At 30.5% G+C, this 16,606-nt stretch overlaps 3 protein-coding genes across 5 annotated transcripts; 2 read left to right on the top strand and 1 right to left on the bottom strand.

Moving 5' to 3' along the window:
- Positions 1–473: 473 nt before the first annotated feature.
- On the top strand, positions 474–5,873 carry LOC141453750 (pseudouridine-5'-phosphatase-like). 3 transcript variants are annotated; one of them, XM_074127320.1, is made up of 5 exons: positions 474–731; positions 2,467–2,594; positions 3,730–3,948; positions 5,221–5,453; positions 5,649–5,873. In XM_074127320.1, the coding sequence occupies exons 1-5, from the start codon at positions 634–636 to the stop codon at positions 5,829–5,831; spliced, it is 861 nt and encodes a 286-aa protein (XP_073983421.1). In that variant the 5' UTR covers positions 474–633; the 3' UTR covers positions 5,832–5,873. The 3 variants fall into 3 exon arrangements, with proteins under 3 accessions (XP_073983421.1, XP_073983422.1, XP_073983423.1); XM_074127322.1 differs by having other exon boundaries at positions 486–727; XM_074127321.1 differs by lacking the exon at positions 2,467–2,594 and having other exon boundaries at positions 481–731.
- A 2,293-nt stretch (positions 5,874–8,166) lies between these two features.
- ND-B8 (NADH dehydrogenase (ubiquinone) B8 subunit) lies at positions 8,167–9,101 on the bottom strand. Its single transcript, XM_074127324.1, has 3 exons — positions 8,889–9,101; positions 8,697–8,803; positions 8,167–8,424 (listed from the first exon to the last, which is right to left on the bottom strand). Exons 1-3 carry the CDS (start codon positions 8,972–8,974, stop codon positions 8,336–8,338), a joined length of 282 nt encoding a protein of 93 aa, XP_073983425.1. The 5' UTR covers positions 8,975–9,101; the 3' UTR covers positions 8,167–8,335.
- Positions 9,102–9,280: 179 nt separating this feature from the next.
- Positions 9,281–16,293, top strand: P58IPK (dnaJ homolog subfamily C member P58IPK). Its single transcript, XM_074127300.1, has 11 exons — positions 9,281–9,422; positions 9,682–9,792; positions 10,451–10,575; positions 11,557–11,631; positions 11,726–11,866; positions 11,948–12,129; positions 12,455–12,605; positions 12,696–12,888; positions 13,363–13,531; positions 13,625–13,737; positions 14,760–16,293. The coding sequence occupies exons 1-11, from the start codon at positions 9,344–9,346 to the stop codon at positions 14,894–14,896; spliced, it is 1,476 nt and encodes a 491-aa protein (XP_073983401.1). The 5' UTR covers positions 9,281–9,343; the 3' UTR covers positions 14,897–16,293.
- Positions 16,294–16,606: the final 313 nt, after the last annotated feature.

Raw genomic sequence — 16,606 nt, 5'->3', positions numbered from 1 at the left:
GTTGTTCAACAAGAAAGAAAAGTCTCCTTAAACCATAGTGCACGTGAGGGGCAACTCCCGAAGTGACGGTGTTTTGGTGCAGATAAATTTTTTACAGCGTAATAAAACTTTCAATAAACCTCATTCATAAATATATCCTTTCAATTGGCACAAACTAAATTGCAAATGTTTCGTAATTTATGTTAGCAAATTTTGTAAACAGCGCCTAAAGATTTTAAAAAATGCCAAACTGAGTGCCCGCGTCTTCAAAACGGGACAGTCCCGGTCATAACAGGACTATGGTAAGCCAAATAATACATTATAAACGCACACAAAATTGTGAAAACCACTTTTTCGAAGTCAGCGGATCACAATAAGACATTTCTAGTAAAAACTCTAAATCCAAAATCTGCATGATCGTTGTACCTTCTGTTACTCAATAATATTAGAACTACTTCAAATTGAAATAAGAAAACATATGTAATTTTAAAAACCAACTGTATTTTTTAACATTTACTATGTGAATTAACAAATAAATACTTTACATGAAGTTCTTATACTCACACACTCAACAGAACAAATTACCTTAAACATACATTATTTACACATAATAACCCACACATTAAACAAAAATAACAATTAATTGAATCAACAATGATACATTCAATTTTTAACTTGGCAAAATGTTACAGAATAAAAATTCCTTTCAACTTAAAATATGGTCAGCCCGCATATGAACCAGCACGAAGTATGTAAGTGCGCTTGAATTTGTATTAATACCACAGTAATAAAAAAAATAAAATAAAAGGCAATTGGGCCGTCAATATAAATAAATATTAGTGAATGTGTAAGCAGTCAATTTAAGAATAGTTTTTATGGAAACATCATGATAATGAATGGCGATTATTAGTTTTGACGGGTAAGGCAGGGCGCTGAATACGATTAAGATTTTTTTTCCCCTAAGTATAATAAATGCTAATTTGTTCAAATAAGAAAAATAATTCTGGGTAAAAGAATACTTGACCTGATCTGTACTACATAAATTTTAGAAAATGGATCTGGTATAAATTTGTACCAAACATAAATGTTTTGCATTTAATTACATTTAGGTAAAGTAAAGCTTAATCCACTGAATTAGTGGTATTATAATGTAAATGCTCACAATTCACGCTCATTCCTAAATACTCATTGTTATTCAATTCTTTCTGTACAAACGGAAATGATTTTTCAATGTTTACTTTTTCTATTTACCTGCACTGAAACCTCATTATCAGACGAAAGAATTCAAATTTTTCTTTAAAAGGAATATTTTAGAATATTTCCTTTAAAATCGACTAATGAAGACGAAAATTATATGTGATGTGATACTCAATTTCTGGCGGTCAAACAACATACCTATTTACTTTTTAAAACCAGTGTTACACTTAAATAAATGTTACAACTTTGGTAATTACCAAAAATAATATTAGAGTATATTATTTTTGTGTATAAAAAAATTCATTTTAACATTTCTAAAATTTGTATAATAATAAATCAAATATCTGATTAATTATTTGTACGTACATATTATTTGAGAGAGGGCCCAAAAAAAAAGACGTTCTGTAGTTGACGGAACACCCTTACAGCTTGGAGCGTACGAAATGCACTCTTTAGAGTAGTATTTTGCTCAATTGATTTCTTCGAATTTGGAATGAACTTAACGTAGAGTACCCTTTAGTTTTATGTAGGAAATAAGTCTAAATTACACATAGTCGAAGGAAGCATATTCCATTACGCCTTAGAGAACTGCCATTGGAAGCATTTCTTGGGAAAAAATACGACTAACATTTTTAGATTTACAAATGTTAAAACAGCATACGATGTTTAAAAAGAACCGTTTAAAATACTCAATTATCGATTCAGTTAAATGGCACTTCCATCGCTTAGACGAGACCATGAAACGAATATTTCTGAGAAAGCTTAAAAATCTAAAACCTGCAGAATCGTAATACCTTTACTCCAGGAATAATAATAAAGTTTATTCGCTATAATAATAATAAAAAATACATCATTTTATAATAAATAGAAAATAAACATAATAAGGCAAAGAAAACCGATGGCCGGAGATTGGTTTGATTTGAATATGTTTTAAAGCTACAAAAATTAATAAACAAACTTAGGTTGGACCCTTAGAGGCAGTTGAATTCATTACGAATTATTTTTCTATAATTGTAAGCAGCGATCTTATACCTGACAAGGAGAGAACGATCTGGGTTTCATTTTATGATTGTTTTCTAGACTCTTTATCTTTACTCCTGGAATACGTGAAGACAAAGTAAAAAGAAATAATTGAAGCAAGAATACAATATTTTTCTTTAGGTACAATTTTAGGCCTTTTAGGTACAATTTTTTCGCTACTACTTGTTAACAATCCAGATCTCAATTATATTAAAAATACTAATATAATTCTCTTTTCAAATAAATAACTTCTTAATTTTTATTTTTTAGTTTTATTGGGACTAATCATCACACTGAAGAGAAACATGATGATTGTTTTTCACAGATTAAAGCTCTAAGTGAGACAAGATTTACAGCTGTATCTCATGTTATAATGGAATTAGACGGAGTAGTTTTAGGTAAAGGATCAATAAGATATGGTCCAACTTCATTGAAGTTGTACTTTTTACTTTTCTTTTTTTTTGTCAGTTCAATTTTTGTCATTATTAGTCTGTGTGCAGTAGCTCAGAAATGATGGAAATTGCTCGGATATCCCACGATAATGGGTTAACGTTTAACTAAACACACCTCCCATTTTTTTTTAATAAAAATTTTCATTCTTCTTTCTTTTTCGTAGTCTCGAAAATGATTTTAATGAACTTGTTACCGTAGCCATTACTTTTAAAGGTTAGAACATTTTAATGACTGATTATCCTTACCTTAGAAATTTGTATGTAGGTGACTGGAGATTGCTTTTCACCTTTACTATCCCAAAAAGGACTGGTTACATGGCTGCAACATGCACCATTTTAAGCCGTTTCATCTTGTTGCAAGTGGATATTTCGCATTCCTGACGTACACAATTCTTTTTTCCAAAGTTAGTGCAACAAAGCTATTTCGCTTCGTCTCAAATTACGTAAAAAAACAAAGCAATTTGTCTGTCGCATCGGCTATTTGTGTTGGCTTTGACTTTCGTTCAGTTTAATTGACTACATGACGTCCCATCCTATAAAGAGGGTTTCAGCCTCTCTTTTAAGGGGAGATTAAATCATTTTCAATATTAAGATCGTAGGAGAAGTGAGTACTCACTTCAATTAAAATTCTTTTCTCTTTTGGTTCCCACAGGAGGCAACTGACCATACTACGGAAATAGGAAACAATACGCATAAAGTATGGATCCAAAGAGGGCGGACTTAAAAGGGACTTAAATGTACCTAATAAAAAAACGTTAACACTAAAAAAATCGTACTCGAAGCAAAATATGGTTTGAAAAGCCCTAGTATTATTTGTATGATCTCCCAAGATCTCTCGCAGAAATTCTTCTTGATCTAAGATAATTCCGACTGTCTCTTCTGGAATTCGACCAAATAAATTTTAAATTCTTAAATAGCTGCTATTTTTAGAGCTCATACAGGCTATTCGAATGCCAAGACTTCATACAGAAAACGCAGTGTTGGCATGAGCTAATTAAGTAAACATTAATAAATTGCTTCAAAAAACCATAAATTATAGCAATTATTAATTATTGTAGTTTATTATTCTCTCTATTTGCAGATACGGTGCCCTTTTATACTGAAGCACACATGAAATATCTTGCAAAATATAAGAGAAGATATGCAGACATTCTGAAATTGAATTCAATCGGTTTACGTGATGTAGATTCAGCTAAATATTTGATACAAGAACTCGATCTACCAATGACACCGCCAGTTTATGCACACGGAGTATGGCAGGATTTGCGAACGTTTTTTCCAAAGTCAAAAATGGTGGAAGGTAATAAATTTTTTTCTTCAACTATTTTTTTAGAGGATAGCCGCGCTTGAGGTATTCGATAAATGGTTAACTGCTAGACTAGACTAGCTATTTATGCGACTGAGATCATCCAGGGAAGTCATTTTCTACTCTGGCATCTGTTCCATAGTTAGGAACCGTAACTAAAATACCAAAAGAAGATTCTATTATTGACTAAATTTGTGTTCTACCTCTAAATTTAGTTGCCACAATAGACTAATAAGTTAGATGGCAATGGCCAACGCCCACCGAGTAAAGTCTAATTTGAATATTGGCGTGGAGAAGCTGTGTTCTCATTGACCAACTTTTTCTTTTTATTTCCTTAACTTTGTGGTCCCCCAAAAAAGGTAGAAATTACGAACAAGATATTACAGATTGGTTTCTAGTATAGAAGTAATATCTCAATATACCTCATTACCTCAATAGCTTGATGTGTGGGGCTATTGCCAGGATGTTTTGGCATTCAGCATTCGGGATCCTGTGACATTAACCCAGGGCAGATTTACAATCTAGAACTGTAAAGGAAGTATCAAAGCCCATACCACTTGCTATTTTTTTTTTTCGTAGGAATGGTAATATCAGAAACATAAGGAAGTAGATGCTGTATACATCTTAATGGCTATCCGGGTTTTCCATGTGAGACCTTTTGTTTCTTGAACCAGAGGAAATGATATGCAAAAATTGAAATTACTAGGGAAACCATGAAAATTGCAAAAAGAAGATTTTCATCTCTTCAGATTTTCAACCTGCAGTCTTACAAGTGTACTTCTGGCACGTTAAACCTCTTTTGACTGCAGTGTCTGGGGATCAGGATTCCCTTAGTTCTAATCTAATATGAATATTTGTTAATATTTACCTGTTTTTAAGAACTCATTAAATTAATTCTAAAAGTAATCTAACTGCGAAGAATGCTTCAAAGTACAGCTGCGTATTCAACATGTGGAGTCAGTTTTTACAGAAATCTTAAAAACTCTTATTTAACAAGATTTTAGGTCAGGAAAAAATATATGTACATCGAAACATTGGCATTTATATATATATATATTTGATTTTCTATGCCCTACATCGTAAATGATTTTTACGATAATCTCATTAGAAATATAGAAAAAAAGATAGATACCTTCTTTCTAGATTCATTTGCACTGAAGTGCCAAAGCATTTAACTATTTTCAAAGTCTTTGTTCTTAATTAAATTAAAAAAAAGGTCTTATACTAAATCAGCAATTTTTTTTTTAATTTTTTACTTTATTTTAGGTGCAATGGACCTAATATGCCATTTCTACAACAATGGCATACCAGCAGCTCTGGTAACTAGCTCAGATGCTCACAGCTTTAAGATGAAGATAAAAAGCCACAAGTCAATTTTAAAGTTTTTCTGTCATGTCGTACTTGGAGATGATCCGGAGGTAAAACATGGAAAACCTGCAGCTGATATTTATAACGTGGCCGCCAAAAGGTTCATCAATAAACCCAGCGATTATACAAAAGTAATTATGCCAATATTTTGGTTTAATTGCTAATTTAAAGTACAATAGATTGTGCAATTATCATATAAATAAGCTTAGCTCTAAAAAAAAAGTGCAGGTTTTAATAAAATAAATCTATTATAAGCCTGGACGTTTACTTTTGTAGAATATCTAAATATTAAATAATTATTTACTTTTTCTATTTAATTTATACAGTTTCTAGTGATCGAAAAGAGCGTTGCTGGAATTCAAGCTGCCAGGGCTGCTGGCATGCAAGCTATATTACTTAGAGAAAAAAGTCTGCCTAAAAGATTATTTAAAGGAAAAGCTGATTTAATTCTTGATAATTTGAAAAAAATAGATCTTAGAGACTTTGATTTACCAAGATTAGTAAAATGAAAATATGTACTTTAATAAATGTGGAGACTGTAAAAGTTTTTATATTTTGTGTTTTAATTTTTTTTTAGCATAACTTTTTACTATTTTCTATTTAGTACGAGTAACAATTATTGAATCATTAACGCAGAAATTAAATCCTCTTATTAAAAGTGATGAATAAGATAAGCTGAAGGCAAGTTTTGTAATAATACTCCTAACAAAACACTACCTTCAATATTAACGAAAAAGAAAATAATTTAAAAAAACAATTCTAAACGTTTGAATTAAAATTACAAGCTTTAAATAAAATAAACCACGGTAACAGCTGTAAGACTGGTAAAGAAGTGTAATACTGCTCCGATACTTAAAACCTTAACAAAGTTTTAGAAGTTAAGTATGAGGGTTGATTAAACAACAAAAGGTACACTAACTTTTTTAAACGTTTTTCTCGAAAAATTAGGTTCGGTTCCCAATCTTGTCCTAGTATTTTTTTTTAACGGTTATTATGAGAAATTAAGTATGCTGGCATATCCGTCAACATTCTGCCTAAAATAAAAAGCATACTTAATTATTTAAATAACTAATTTCTGGCACTAAAATGCAGCGACACAAAGGACTAGAAGAAAAGAAAGTGCGAATTCACTCGGCTAATGTTTTTATAGGAATTTCTCTATTCTTCTGGGATGGTCTGCTTGATTATGAACATTTTCTTTTGAAAAGGTAAAAGTGTATCAAACGATCATTGATATTGAAAAGCTTATTAAATGCAGTATTAACTTTCCGGTAAAAAATTAATTTTATAGATTCTAGTCGAGCGAGATGCTGCTATCTTGCAATTTTTCTTGTAATGTATATGGTTCGAGAATTACTTCAGTTAGGAAATTTAAATTATTTCTTATTGAATGATTGTAAAATTTCTATGTTATAAGAGATTATGGCTTTAATTAAAATGGAAATTTAATAATATTCTGAAAAAAATCTCTGAATATCTTCACTTCAAAGACACAATTGTCAAAGGCGAAAAAATTCCTATCTTACACATTCATCCGATCTAGTGTCCCCAAAAGACCTTGGTTTTTCAGATATAAGAACAACAATAGGAAGTTTATTAGCAAACTTATTAGAATGCGATTCAATCATAATTATTCGCCGCACCATCTTGCCAGGATTAGGGTGGAAACAACGCACAAGTGTTCGAGTACTTCTGGAATAATAGCAGACGCCAACCACCTAATTCTAGAATGTGCTAATAACTCTAAAAGGAAGAGAACGATTGTGGAGGGCTGTTATAGCGACTGGATGCCCCTTTACCTGCCAATCTAAATACTATTCTTGCATCTGATGATGGCAGCATTTACACAGAACTCTTTGAGTTCATAAAATGCAACAGGATAACTCTGTAAATATTGAAAATACTAAAGAAGCTTCGAAAGAAGAATTTAAATGGCTGTTTTGATAAGCTCAAGAGGCTAAAAACAAGGAGGAAAAAGGACACGAGTAAGAAGAAATATAACCAAAAGATCCTATAACCTGATCTTTCTATAATGGAAATTTATCACATTACCAAAACAAGGTTTCCCCACATTTTTTTTGCCCGAAAATTGAAAAAAAATTATTTTTCTTAGATGGCCGTTACGAGTATTATTATGACTTAGAAGTTTTACTACCCAATCAAGGTGTCATAACAGACAGTTGAGCGGTTAGAGGCGAGACCCGTAAAGCTCTTATGTATTGTGATACTTAGTTCGATTCCCGGTCTTAGGCCTTGGAGTTGGTTAATACAAGAAATTTACAGAAAAGTATGTTTGCTAGTCGCCTCCGTCCACTAAACCTAATTGGTAGTTTGATGTGAAGCCTGCCTGAAAAAATAGGCATTACTTTACTATTTTCCTTAAGGAGTCACTAAGATTTTAGTAACCTGTCCCAATGAAATAATCATGCTATGCTGGATCTATTATTATATTAAAAGTAATATTAACTGACGTATAATAAAATAAATTAGAGTTAAAAGTAAAAGTAGAAAGTGTCATAGAAGTTATTAGTATGTAAATTATCTCGAAAACAGCTTTGGGAAATGAACACAGACCTAAAATATTAACAATACATCGACTTCTTTTGTATCAACATTTTGTCAGCAGCAAATGTGCATTTGAACATACTCTTCTGACCGACTTGTAACCCCAAAATAACTCAGGCCTGTCCAAAGGATAGAAGGAATATCATTGACATTGCAGCGTAAAATAAAGTGGAGGTGTTATCACGGTAACTGTGGAGCTCAATTAGTTTTTTTTTCCTATGACTTACCGTCTACTTCACAGAGTCAAGAATTATTAAGGTATAAAATAATCTAGGAATATAGTACTCGAAATGTTTAAAGTTTAATAATATTGGCTTGCTTAACAGCCTAAAAAACTAAAATAGCTATAAAGATATTCAAAATTCACGATGCAGCGAGAAGTTTATCCATTAATTAAATATGAGCATCAAAATATTTATACTATACTAGTTTGGAACATTCCAAACTTCTAATTTTTGCAGTTCAGTTCCACAATTTTCTTCATTACTTCTTCAGCTTTAAGATCTTTTAAACTTACACATGCCTCCTTACCAAAATCTGAAAAATAAAAGACATTGAGGTTCAATAATAAATTAAAACAAAAAAAAAACATTGTAACGTAACATTAACTGAGGTTGCAATATAATCTGGAAGCAAATAAAACTTAGTGTAACTAAAAACCTTTTAGCAGGCTGGTAAATCGGAAACTTTAATTTTTAAGGCAACATTTCCTTAAGTTTGTACTTGTTTTTATTTATTCTTGTTAGCCTAATTTAAAAATTTAAATAACAGTAATAAAGATTTGTATTATTGAAAATTAATATCCTTACCGTATCTAGCCCACAATTTCGGTTGAACTCCTTGACATTCTCGAATTAATATTGGGAAATTCGGATTAGCTTTCTTCAATGGTACATACAATTTTTTCACGAAGTCTCTGAAAAGTAAAAAGGAGAAATTGTTCAACGAGCTGGATAACAGAAATTCTAGGTTAATAAGAAAGTTTAGAAAAGTGTAATGACCTTACACCATTGCAGCCAGGAGAAATTGGACACAAATGTACCCTTAATTCTTTTAAAATAGGACTAAATTTAACTATATTTGCCATACCAATCAGTAATCCTATCTGGTAAATGGGTATATTCTTGATCTCAAAATAACCAGAAAAAAGATTAAAAGTGTAACCTTACTATCATCGTATCACCTGAATAAGGAAAGCAGTGGTGTGGAAGGTAAAAAAGAGTAAAATTCTATTGTTTCTTCAACTGTCCGTCGGGAGCGCTCCCTCCAGTCTAAATTATACACACTGGATTGTGTTAGCATTGAATACATTTATGGCCAATCACATCAAACCACGAACTGGCTAAATTGGAAGTTAGATAATGGTTAGCAGAGGTTACAAGATCTTTAGTTTAAAATCCTATGATAAAGACATTTATGTACCTGGTAGTAGTTGATTTTAAATCTGCAATACGTTATGGAGTATTGGCAGTCGTCTCCCTGTAAATTATGTTCCGCCTGGGTATTTTTCGTAGCTTTAGATATATTCCTTGGAGGTAAGCGGTATATTCAATTTTATGAATTAGATGTTACTGTAAATTAATAATTTAAAAATATGACAAGTTATTTGAATTATGATAGAACTCAGTTGTTGTTGTAATAGAAGATGCTACAATAATTATTCTTTCAAGAATTATCGTGTTTGTTATTTAATTGAAAGTTCTGTGGCAATTGTGCAATAAGTTTTCTTTTTCTTTTATAATACGCTGTAGTAGCAAAATTTTTGCTGAAAAAACTTATTTTTTTACTCAATAGTTACACGAGGCACCAGTCAAGATGAAATAAACAAACATTTAACGATGGGTGGTAAAATGTTAGCAAGAGGGAACTTACAAGATGCTTTATCCCATTTTCATGCCGCTGTTGGTGAGTTACCTAAACAAATCTTTATTTCGCTTAAAAAATTCATTTGAAAAATTGAACGTATATTAATTTTGACAAGTTCATTAAGGTACATTAGTTTTCAAAAGCTTTAAATCTTAAAAAGTTCTGTCTCTTAATTAGTTGAAGTGGAATTTAGTAAATTGTTGTACTTTTAATTAAGCTATTATTAATTTAAAGAAATTAAATCCTATTCAAGAAGTTCCCCAAAATATTTTAAATTTGTCTTTTAAGTTACACATATACTATATAAAGCTGTCAGTGCAGACTTCTACCTAAGTATGAATTTAAAAAAAAGCTTTTTTTAATCTGTTAACCTTTTGTCAAAAATTTTGTTCTCAGTTCTTCCAGTGGACAATATTCAGTAATTTAAATATTGCACTTATAAACTGACGTGGGAAAATATGGTTGGATCATAAATGCAAATCAATTCCCATCGATAGCAGAATTCTTTTTTAGAATTGGTTTTTTGTTTTATAAAAAAAAATTGAAGAAGCAAAATTTAATTCATAAATACAAAGACATAAATTCTTTGTTTAGAGCAGTTGAATTCTTTGCTTGATTATCTTTCAAAAACTTTGTCATAACCTCGTTTTTGTTATTGTTTATTTTATGTTTTAAGTAAGCGTTTGATTGATTTCAGAGGGCGACCCAAAAAATTACTTAACCTATTTTAAGAGAGGTACTGTATATTTAGCAATGGGTAAAGCAAAATTTGCTATTTTGGATTTGAATAAAGTTCTAGAATTGAAACCCGATTTTACTGGAGTAAGTTAAATTTTTTTTGTCTTAATTATTAAGCTACCATTTTTTAATTTTGTAAATAGTTATGAACCAAATATTTAGTGATAAAAATTGGTTTGTGAGAGTGAGGTAGATTAGAGAAAATCTATTCATAACATGACGGATTGATACGGACTGTTACTAAATTAGGCACTGGACTTCAGGTTAAAATTGGATGAGCTTAGTGTTTCTAGAAAGTTAGAAGAGCCATGAATCTTCCTACAGAATTAGAAATTTTCTCATAGATTCACTCAGCTGTAGTTTTTCGTTAAGGAAGACAGACATGGCTTTTGGAGTAAGACTAGACTGCAGCGAATTAAACTTTTATAAGTATCTTGGCCATTACTTGAAAATATAAATGTATCCAAAATTAATCATTACACAGATTTTTTTTTTTTTTTTTCATTGCTGTGCAAAGATTAATTGTGAAAGTAAAATAAAAGTTTACATCCAGAGCTGGTAATGTAGAATAAATAGTTCGGTGCCAATTTTGAAAAAGCTGAATAATTGATATTCAGATACTGCAAATGATCTTCCCCGGGCATCTTTGATTGACTATCTATGACACTTTATTAACAATTTCTTGAAAGATAGCTTGTGATAAACTAAAAATCTGCATTCGTCAGCAAGTAAAAAATGACGTACTTTTATGCTTGTTTATTTTGTGGATGTGTCTCCTTGTTAAGGAGGGGGGGACTTTTGCAAGAGCAAATAATTTTAAATGTTCCTTCTTTAATCCATTGAGGGTCCTTCCTTTCCCTTTGTTGAAATTTGGTATTTTTGTTTGTTTCTTTTGAATGTGACCTATTTTGCACAGTTATCTTTTTCTTTGGTTTCTCCATTGTTCATGGGGAAAAATGTATCAAATTTATTATTGTTTTTGCGCCTTAAAACAAGTGAATATTATTTTTGGATATTTATTTTTTTCGTAATTTTTATTTTATATTATTTTTTTAATTTACCTAGGCGAGATACGAAAGAGCTCAAGTCCTATTAAAACAAGGAAATCTAAAGGCAGCCAAGGATGATTTCCTACATATTGTACGTATTATATGTATAATATTCATAAGATCATACTTCTATTTATTTATTAATTTCTTCCCCACACACAATATAATTTTTTTTTTCGTTACAGTACCAATTAGAAAACAACGGTGATGCTTATAGTAATTATATCAGAGCTGAAAATTTACAGTCTGATATAGCAGTAGCTGAAGCTTATATTAAAGACAATGATCATGTATCCGCTGTTAATTTATTATCTTCAATCATAGAGGTAACTTATAGGTTATTAATTTATATTTGAATTTCATTTATATTCATATTATGTATATACAATATATATTTTTTATTTAAGGCTTGTCCGTGGTCTTCTTATTTAAGAGAATTAAGATCACAATGTTATGTAGCTTTAAATGATCCAGTATCTGCCATATTAGATTTGCGTTCAACAACAAAATTACAATCTGACAACACTGATGGTTTATATAAGCTTGCAATTTTACATTATCAACTAGGGCAAGCACATGAAAGTTTGAGGTATGTATGTTGTATTATTGTATTGTTTGTTACCTCAGCTTTGTCCCCCCTTAGATTTTCTGCAGATTTGATTTGTGCCCTTTATGATTTTGAATGCCACATAAATGGAAGCTCTATCCAAGACCCGTGAATCTTCTTAGCCCATTGATGGTCCTTCATCAGAGAATATCATAGAAGTTCCCCATTCCGTAGTTTTTTACACTTAAAAAAAAGAAGAAATATGTATTAGAGTGTGTGTTTTAAATGTTTCATGAAACGTTCGTTTCAGCCTATCCTCCTATTTTATCCTATTTTAGCATAAGAATTTTTCATTTCTTTTTTACAGAGAAGTTCGTGAATGTCTTAAATTAGATCCAGAGCACAAAGATTGCTTCCCGCATTATAAAAAAGTGAAGAAAGTGGACAAGTTCATAAATGATGCTCAAGAAGCTTATGATAGGAAAGATTATGAATCTTGTATATCATCGGCAAATAAGGTAAGCAAAATTGATTATCATTAAAAAAGATATAAAGCAAATTTCTTGTAAGATCAAAATTATCAGTGATTTCAATTTTTTTTTTTTTAGATATTAAAAATAGAAACTAAGGTTCCTATGATTAAATTCACTGCATACACTAAGTTGGGCAAGTGTTATCTACATGCAGGAAAACCTGCCGCCAGCGTTGATGCTTGCACAGATGCGTTGAACATAAATCGGGATCCAGAAGTATTGTGTGATCGGGCTGAAGCGTACACGGACAATGAAATGTATGATGAAGGTAATTTGACGTTCTGAGGATTTTTTTGATTATTATTAAAAGTAAAGTAATGCCAATTTTTTTCTGGCGGGATTAGGTACCGCGGATGGAGGCGGATACAAACATACTACTTTACTGTAAATTTCTTTTATTAACTATTAAATAAAATCCAATGTCTGGACCGGGTATCGAACCCAGTACCACAACTTAGAAACCAATCTAGAAACTGGAATATATTTTACAGTAACAGAATTATAATGTATATTAATTTGATATGAAATTAGTTCATAAAAAATTAACTAATTACTTAATGCTATTAATTATTTTTATATATATATTGTTGTGTGTAAGGTTGGTGTAACTTCTGCCCTGCCCTGTGGTCCTATTCTTTCTTTCTCTTGGATTAATGACGACACCAAAAGTTATGAACAGTACAAAAGAATCTCTTATATTTTTTTCGGTTAAATTTAATTTCAATTTTTTGTAATTGTTTAGCCCTGAGGGATTACTACGAAGTCACTGATGGTAATGGAAACTATCAGAGAGCCAAAGAAGGAATACAGAGGGTACAGAAATTACAAAAACAATCGGAAAAACGAGATTACTACAAAATATTAGGTGTAAAACGGTCTGCTACTAAAAGGGAAATCATCAAAGCGTACAGGTAAATTTGTTTTTAGATTTTTTATATTATTCCATTTTAAGTAAGTATTTATTGCTGAAGAGGTTTTGAAGGTCATTGGTTTTTTTTTTTCAGGAAAGCTGCTCAACAGTGGCATCCAGATAATTTCCCAGAAGGCGCTGAAAAGAAAGCAGCTGAGAAAAAGTTCATTGATATAGCTGCAGCAAAGGAAGTCTTAACTAATGAAGGTAATATATTTTTTAAAATTTTACAAAAAAGCCTCGCAAATTTCAGCTAGGAAAAACGTAAGAACTCAGTTGTTTGGATGTGTTTTCACTTGCAGGATTCAATTGAATTCGTTTACAAAAAAAATTAAAGTGCAACAAGTTAGAAACGGATTTTTTTCGAATTGATCAGAAAGATCTCAGTTTAATAAAAATTTAGTTTCGAGATTAATCAATGTTGGGTTAGAATGTAGGTGTTTGTGTAAAGTATATTTATAATATGTAAGCACACATTGTGTATATGATTTGAACACGTCCGTGATGAAGAAATTGGCCTACAGATACGCTAAATACCAAATATTTACACACATAATAATAATAATAATAGTCTTTATTCAAGTATTACACAGTTTAAACAAAATACAAATTTTCTGGCGACATACTTACTCATGGTCATGACGACCGTCTGAGAGTTGTCTTGCAAATAAACTTTTTAATATGCATTATATTACTGAGAAAACAAATCAAAAAATAAATAAATAAAATTGGATAGAATACTTGACTACAGTTTTCAAACAAAAATAATTAAATAAATAATTAAATGAAAACCTAAAGAAACAAATAAATACCTAAATAAATATAGAAAAACAGAGGAATGGAAAAACAAAATGACAAGAAGAGAAGACAAAAAAGAATTAATTGTAGACATCAAACAGAAGTAATTAAATATTCACACACATAAGACTGTTTATTAATCAAGACGTTTTGGTTCGAGACGTATGCGATTATCTATACAAAATCACTAACAAGTTTCTTTGAACTATACATATATGTTGATGAAATAAACATGGGTCTTTCTTTAACTTTAAAGTTTGTTCAGATACCTCTAAATAATTGAATCAAACTTAATTTTTTTAGTACAAGTTCTAAGTTTGTTTTTTTTTTTAAAAAAAAAAATTGATTTTGTTGAAAACAAAAAGAGAAAGTTGTTGTTGAACTATTTTTTTCCTTTGTTGAATCAGGTTTTATTTATTTATTTTTTGTAGATAAACGTGCAAAATTCGATCAGGGAGAAGATCCACTTGATCCAGAATCTGGCAATCATCAAGGATTCAATCCATTCCAAGAGTTCCATCATTTCCATAGTGGGACACCATTTACGTTCAAGTTCCATTTTAATTAGGCCCCGCCCCCCCCAACCAAAAGAAAAGGAAGAGAAGAAAGATGGAAAGTTTAAAAGAACTAATGCCCTGTGTATTAATGATAATAATTGTTTTTAAATAAGATAAAGCTCGCGGAATGATTGCAAGTAAAAGGAAAAAGTGTTTGCTACCAATTTTTATTCATATTTTGTTTACTTTTCTTTGTGTGTTACAAGAGATGTAACCATTGTGTTTAAAAGATAAATCAGAGAACCCTGATTGCTAGGGTGACAATAATAAAAATATTGTGAAAGAACATTGGAAAGAACCATGGAACAGAAGGAAAAAAAAAGTCGAAAAGGGTACGAGACTGTGTAAAAAAATTATCTTTTTTTTTTTTTTCTAAAATAAAAGAAAAGTTATCATTAAATAAAGTTACAAAATTGTAAAAAAAATTGACCGCATATTTTTATTTAAAATTAATGACTACGCCATGAAATTTGCTTTGAATCAATTTTAATTTGATTCAAAACTTTGAGTAATGTAAAATAGTTTGTTCAGTATTCTATTAAATAAAGAATATTAATAATTATCACTAAAAATAGGAGGTTAAAAATTATCTTGGTTATCTGTAATTTAGTTTCATTATCTCACAATTTTGAATTTGGCTTTTTTTTTCAGTGATATTTCAACGTATATTACATTTTTATTTATGACATTTAAGTGTTCCAGAGCGTTGTTCAATTTGTCAGAATTAAATAATAATAATGCAGCTAATTTGAGATACTATCGTGGAAATAATCGATTGGAGAAGTTGCTTTATTTAACTCAGTATATGAGAAAAAAAAAAATTCGTTCATGACATAAAATTGTTTTTTATTTAAGAAAAGTTGGATAAAAAAAAAAACTTCGTTTATTTATGGAGAATACGACCCCAAGAATTCATGTCGCGATTGTCCGTCACCTTAAAAAGTAGTCTCAATTCTACTAAAGTTACTTTCTGCCCTACTAGGAAGATTTTCTGAAAATCTCGGAAAGTCTTGGAACGAACGATTCAAAGGATCATCCTTTCCCAAAAGAAAATTTTCTATTAGGAGGGGGGAACCATGATCATCGAATTTCTGGGGACCGTAACTGTTCGATGTAAAAATCTTTTGCTAGGCCATGTACAGGGCTTTCTGAAGTCTGACATCTCCTTGGAGGAGGAGAGCCCCCCTTGAGAGATTTTCCAAGGTAGCTCTGTAAATATAACAAACAAACAAAAAAAAAAAATATGGCCCAGCTTATTCCCCTCTGTTTAATAAATATATTGAAGTATTTATTATTGCACATTTGAAACACATTAGTATGTACAACTTAAACGTTTTCTAGAATTTTTACTTAAGTTAGTGAGTTTGAATTTGGACATACTTGTGGTACTCAAATAAGAATATAACAACTTTGTAAAATATGATCTCCTGAACTTGACATTAAATTTATATTTTACTATTTCTTTCAGTTTTCTTTAATATTTAGCATTAAATTCTAATGTTTCTTTGCTCATCAAAGCCTGTTTGCCATTATATCGGTTTAATGTTCTCAATTTTTTTTTTTGTTGTTTCCTAACTTAATGTTGTGTACATATTTAATAAATTTGTTTTTTTCATAGTTTTGTATTTTAGGAAAATCAGAGGAGGGATAAGAATTTATTATGTAGTGTACATAGAAATTTATTTCATCTTGAACTGATTAAATAAAAATCCTTGTGATCA

This window comes from Rhodnius prolixus, unplaced genomic scaffold (genome assembly GCF_049639745.1).
Source record: "Rhodnius prolixus isolate KJV_2025 unplaced genomic scaffold, Rpr scaffold_3, whole genome shotgun sequence".
In the NCBI taxonomy this organism is placed as follows: domain Eukaryota; kingdom Metazoa; phylum Arthropoda; class Insecta; order Hemiptera; family Reduviidae; genus Rhodnius; species Rhodnius prolixus.
Note: the sequence above shows the minus strand (reverse complement) of the source record. Positions and strands in the feature narration are given on the sequence as shown.